Source organism: Histoplasma capsulatum, genomic scaffold (genome assembly GCF_000149585.1).
Source record: "Histoplasma capsulatum NAm1 scaffold_6 genomic scaffold, whole genome shotgun sequence".
Classification (NCBI taxonomy): Eukaryota; Fungi; Ascomycota; class Eurotiomycetes; order Onygenales; family Ajellomycetaceae; genus Histoplasma; species Histoplasma mississippiense.
Genome location: NW_001813977.1, coordinates 2,066,185 through 2,071,211, shown reverse-complemented (window position 1 = coordinate 2,071,211; position 5,027 = coordinate 2,066,185). Strand labels below are relative to the sequence as shown.

The window sequence follows — 5,027 nt, the reverse complement described above, 5'->3', positions numbered from 1 at the left end:
ATTAATTGGAGTACGCGCGAGGGGAAGAGAGGAGTGAGAAGGAGCGCCAAAAGCAACCGCAGCCGTAGTGATGAGTGTGTGCAAGGGAGGCATAGGGAAGAATTACGTCGCTATGTCGGTTCCGGGTAGACGATCAAAGTAACGAGAAAAGGAAAAAAAAAAAAAAAAAAAAAAAAGGCAGAGTTTGAATTAATGAACAAGGTTTTAAGAACTCCCCAATGAACGTGTATGTATAATTTATATATGATATATTTACCTAACTATAAACTACAGACTATAATAGATACCATTAAACTCTTTCGGATAATGTTGCTCCCGCGATTATGTTATGAAACTATAACTACCTTTGTCCGAATCGTGGCTAAAATACACTGTAATCTCATCATTAAAAGAATATCTTTTAAACAAGGCCAACGACCAGTCCTTGAAGGCCAAGTCAGATCAACTTCCGTATTGCCTCTAGTCTCAAAATTGTGAATGTCCAGCCAGAGAATCAAAACAAATTGGCGACAATGAAGGGCACGAGGAAGAACTGGACCATGGGGAAGAATATAAAAAGATGAAAACCGAATCTGAGAACGAAATTCGAACTATAAACCTTACAAATAAAATTGGGGAAAACGGTTCAGAAAAACCTGCCTTTTTCTGGTAAACCAAAGCCACTTGGGAAACCCTCACCTATTAGTTATTTTAGAATAAAATCATCTTCAAAGAAATATGGCAAATTAAACGAATGAAATGGGTATAGTTCTCGAGGTTCAGGAAAGGAAGTGTCAAGGGAAAGCAAAACGAATCTAAGAGAAAATGGAATCAGAATGGTTGTTGGTCGTCGGTAGCAGCTCCAACAAACCAAAGAGCAGATGGTAGGATTTTTTTAAAAGAGAGCTCGAACCAAGCAGGAAAAATCCACGCATCCGAGAATCCTAGACTGGTGAAAATAATTGTAAATGCACTTTTCGATATATGATCTTGCTTCCACTATTCCGAAGTCAGCGGCAACAAACGTTGGATATAATGTGGGGGAAATCAAAGGATCCTAATGATAATAGTCTGTCTAGAGATGGTCAACGAAATGGTGGGTAGCTGGAGCCCCACTGGCTGCCGCGGCTGAACCGCCCGGCAGGCTGGGTTGCTGGAAAACGATCCTCTCCTCCAGGGTTCGAGAAGCGGTTAACCTGGACTCCTGCCCCTGGACCAGGACGAGTAATATGACTGGGGTTGCAACACAACATTGCAACGCGGGAACCGAACTTGGAACCACGCAAGGAGACCATATGTTTGCTGTGTGGAAGAAGTTAGACTAATGTTAACAAAGGTTCAAGGAATGAAAATTGACGGACCGAATATGGGTAGCAACAATTTCTCGTTGATGAGCAGCAGAATTCATAAGGATCCACTGGATCAAGTAATTACCGTACTGATCACCAGCAACTACCCAAACACATTAGAGTCTCATATCAACCAACCGAAAGAGTATCACCCAAACTTACTATCGATCAGTGGCATGCGAGGGCGGTCAGGACGACCGGTACAAACACGAGCAAGGTAGCGGTCTAGAAATTCAGAACCACCAATCTTCAGGCATTTTTCAACCACCTTGGAGGCGAACTGGTCCATGCTATAGTCAGTGGCCCAAAGAAGGATATGTTCAATGGCACGGCTTTTGTCATGAGGCGCTCCATGTTCGCAAATATGCTGAATGCACCAGTTACCAAATTGCCCATGCGAGAGAAGATCGATTTTGGCGAGGACTTCCTCAATGGCTTGGCGCTGAGATGGCTGTCAGTAAGATGTCCGAGAAGAAGAGATGCAATGGGGAAGAATTCACACCTTCTCATCCTCGACGCAGTTCTCAAAAATATTCTGAACGACCAAGCTTCCAGTCTCGCCGAGAGCAACTTCATGCCACATTCCACGGAGTGCTTCGTTGACCTTCGCCATAATCTGAGGAGGCTCATTGCTCCAGCGAAGTTCGAAGAGTTTCTGCCAGACATGGCAAGCATAGCGGTGGATAACAGTTTCCGGGATACGACGCAGCAGCTCATGAACCATGGCCGCCTTGTGCTCCTCTGGCACGCAATCAAATGCCTTCTGAATTACATGACAGCCAAAAGGGTCCATACTCAAGCTCAACGTGTTTCCACGAACAGCGTTGGCGATGGCAATGACCTGTTCAGGAGTGCCGTGTTCAAAACAACGCTGAACAAGGAAATTTCCGAAACGATTGACCATCAATGGGTACGCCTGGTTAACAATTGCTTCAATGATTTCATACTTTTGCTCCGCCGTTCCAACCTTGAGTTTTTGCTGGAGAAAAATAGAAGCCTGCTGGTCATTGCTGCAGACAATTTTGTCCACAATGTACTTCCAGTCACAGGACACACTCTTGTCTAACAGGCGGCGGTAGTTCAATGGCTCAAGAGGAGAGACATATGTCTGAACAGCACCAGAGGTAGACTGCAATTGTCAGTAAAATTGAAATAAACAACGGCGGTGACTTACTCACTGATGTACTCCAAGTGTCAGGAGCAGAATTGACAGTAAATTCTGCTGCAGTCGGAGAGAGAGGAGTCCCGATTGGTCGTTGCTGATACTGTCCAGGGCCAGGAAACATTCCGGGATAGGCGCTGACATGCTGGTTGCTTACTGCTCGCATAGTTGGTCCACCAGGGGCTACGGTTGAAAATGTTCCCCAAGGAGAATTTTGAGGTGGGAAGCACGACCCGCCACGATTAAGCTGAGCTGAGGAACGGCGATTCCCAGGGGCCTGCAGATACTGAGCTTGCTCGCCAGCAAAACGACTATCAAATCCAAAGGTAGGCGAACCGGGGCCGGATAAAACGCGCTGACCGGCTATATAGCCTGGGTGTTGCCCTCCAAAACCCGGCTGGGATAATCTGCCAGCCCAGTTACGACCAGGGTCAGCCGTAACTGTGGGACTTCCCAAGGGAGTAGGCTCACAATACGGTTTGTCATATATGCCAACAGCATTCTTTAAGGACGGAGGGTGGGCATTATTCCAAATACCACGAGCACGGTTGAAAGCACCGGCGGACAGAGCATCCGAAATGTCAGAGTGAGCATCATCTTGAGTAGCCCAGGAATCCTGACGCTGGTTATATGGACGGGTAGAGGAATTGAAAACATTTTGCAAACTGCTTATAGTATGTTCTGTGATCTCACGGCCACCAAAATCGGCCTCAGAGGGTGGGCCAAGAGCCTGGTCCAAGGTGTGTTTGATTACACGGGTCTGAGCCAGCTCTTGTTCCTGAAGAGCTATGCGAGAATTAGCAGCCATCAACTCCCGTTTCAAACGAAGCATTTCGATATCATCCACTTTATCATCATTGGACTTGGACGAAGTATTATCCACTGAGTTGGGTGAGTTTCCAGAACTCAAGTGGAGGTAGGTGTTTGCACCCTCGTTCTGGGATGTAGAACGCATGTGCTTGTCAATTAGGATCTGCTGCTGCTGTTCCAACAGAGTTTGGTGTTCAGACAGCTTAGCCAGGATCTCATCATCGGTAGATGGCTGTTGCACAGAAACACCACCCTTTGGGGATAACTTTGCTAAGATCTGATCCAAGGCAGATGGCTGCAGCTCTGTACGAGAGGCAGAACTCGCGTGCTCCAACTTCTGCTTCTAGGATTGTCAGTATTTTCAATATCTTAGGATAACTGGGGGAACCAAGGGAGAGACTACGTGTGGATATATCTGACCTTGTTAGAAGGGCCAGAATCATCCTTATTCAGAGACATTGGCTGGATGTTGCCGAGCTTGGACGAAACAAGAGGATTGGGCACACACTCGATGGGGTTAGAGTATTTCGAAATCTGCAAAGGAGAAGAAGTCAGTATCAAAATCAAGGTGATATGTGTCACCAAGCAAAGAGGGGGGGTCTATAAGGCATGATGCAAAAGTAGGCGGAAGAAGAACGGGAGTTCTGACCGAGCAAACACGTCCATGGGGCCCAACATCACCACGAGCCTGGAACTGAATAGATGCTTTGCGAGTAGCCTCAGGAGACCCAGTAGTAGGAAACGACATTTTGATGGCAGTAATTCTTCTGTTGCAGCTCCCTCTGCGTTGTTGCGTTTGTGAGCTCCTTGAGACGTAGATGTGTCTTGCACAGAGAGAAGCGAGATCCACGTAAATAAAGCGGCAAAACACCACGATCTTAAGTAACAAGACAAGCCAATTTGGAAATAAGATAACAAAAGATATACCTGATATGGGAATAGCGGAAACACGAAAGCAAGATATGAAGGTTGTTTGCGAGCAAAATAAGGGGGATAAACAGACAAAGAATACGCGTAGGGGAAGACGCAAATGAACCCGACGCGTCCCCCCGTGTATCTCTTCAGGAGGGCCTATTGAAGCCTGAGAGAAGCAGTAAACACGGATGTTACTGAGCAAGTAGACAGAACAGAAGAAGATGGAACAGATGGGGGAGATAACAGAAGAAGGGGGCGGTAGTTGGTGAAGTTGAGGAGGACAAAATAGAAGATAATAGCAAGAAAATAGAAAGAAATGGATCAAAGATAGAAAGAGAAAGAGCGATAGACAGGCGAAGATGACAGAAAGATTGGAGAGAAAGAGACTCGAGACTGGCTGAAGGAGCGAATGGAATGGAATGGAATGGTAGACTATGACCCGTGGGGCAAGAGAGGAGGAAGAAGAAGGAGACTGTGAGGACGAGCAAAAGGGAGGAGGAGAGGAGAGGAGAGGAGAGGAAGGACAAAAGGGGGAAAGGGGGAGGAGAGCTCTGTGCGGGTGGATGAGGTGCTTAACTGTTTTGAGCCGGCTTAGGGTTTGGGTTGTCTGCAGAGGGAGGGTGTGTGCACTGCTAAACAGCTAAATAGTGGACAGCCTTGAGACGCCGCACCAGGGAGGAGACATCTGTATTAGATGTTTGTGTAATAACTATAGCAGGAGAACCATAAATCCTGATGGATGGTGATCTATCTAGACTGGAAAATAGATCTCCTCTTAACTGTATGAAAAGAATGAACAGCGCAACAGAAGA

At 46.5% G+C, this 5,027-nt stretch overlaps 2 protein-coding genes across 2 annotated transcripts in view; one reads left to right on the top strand and one right to left on the bottom strand.

Moving 5' to 3' along the window:
* The window catches only part of HCAG_06933 (predicted protein), a gene marked incomplete at both ends in the record, with an annotated part of 1,284 nt that extends 1,004 nt beyond the window's left edge, over nt 1-280 (top strand). The window contains one exon of the mRNA XM_001539278.1: nt 274-280. Coding sequence (XP_001539328.1) covers nt 274-280 — 7 coding nt within the window. The remainder of the gene's footprint in view (nt 1-273) is intronic.
* A 784-nt stretch (nt 281-1,064) lies between these two features.
* HCAG_06932 (conserved hypothetical protein) lies at nt 1,065-4,048 on the bottom strand (the record flags this gene model as incomplete). Its single annotated transcript, XM_001539277.1, has 7 exons — nt 1,065-1,281; nt 1,341-1,431; nt 1,491-1,770; nt 1,831-2,436; nt 2,507-3,643; nt 3,721-3,834; nt 3,950-4,048. The coding sequence occupies 7 exons, from the start codon at nt 4,046-4,048 to the stop codon at nt 1,065-1,067; spliced, it is 2,544 nt and encodes an 847-aa protein (XP_001539327.1).
* Between the last annotated feature and the right edge of the window lie 979 nt (nt 4,049-5,027).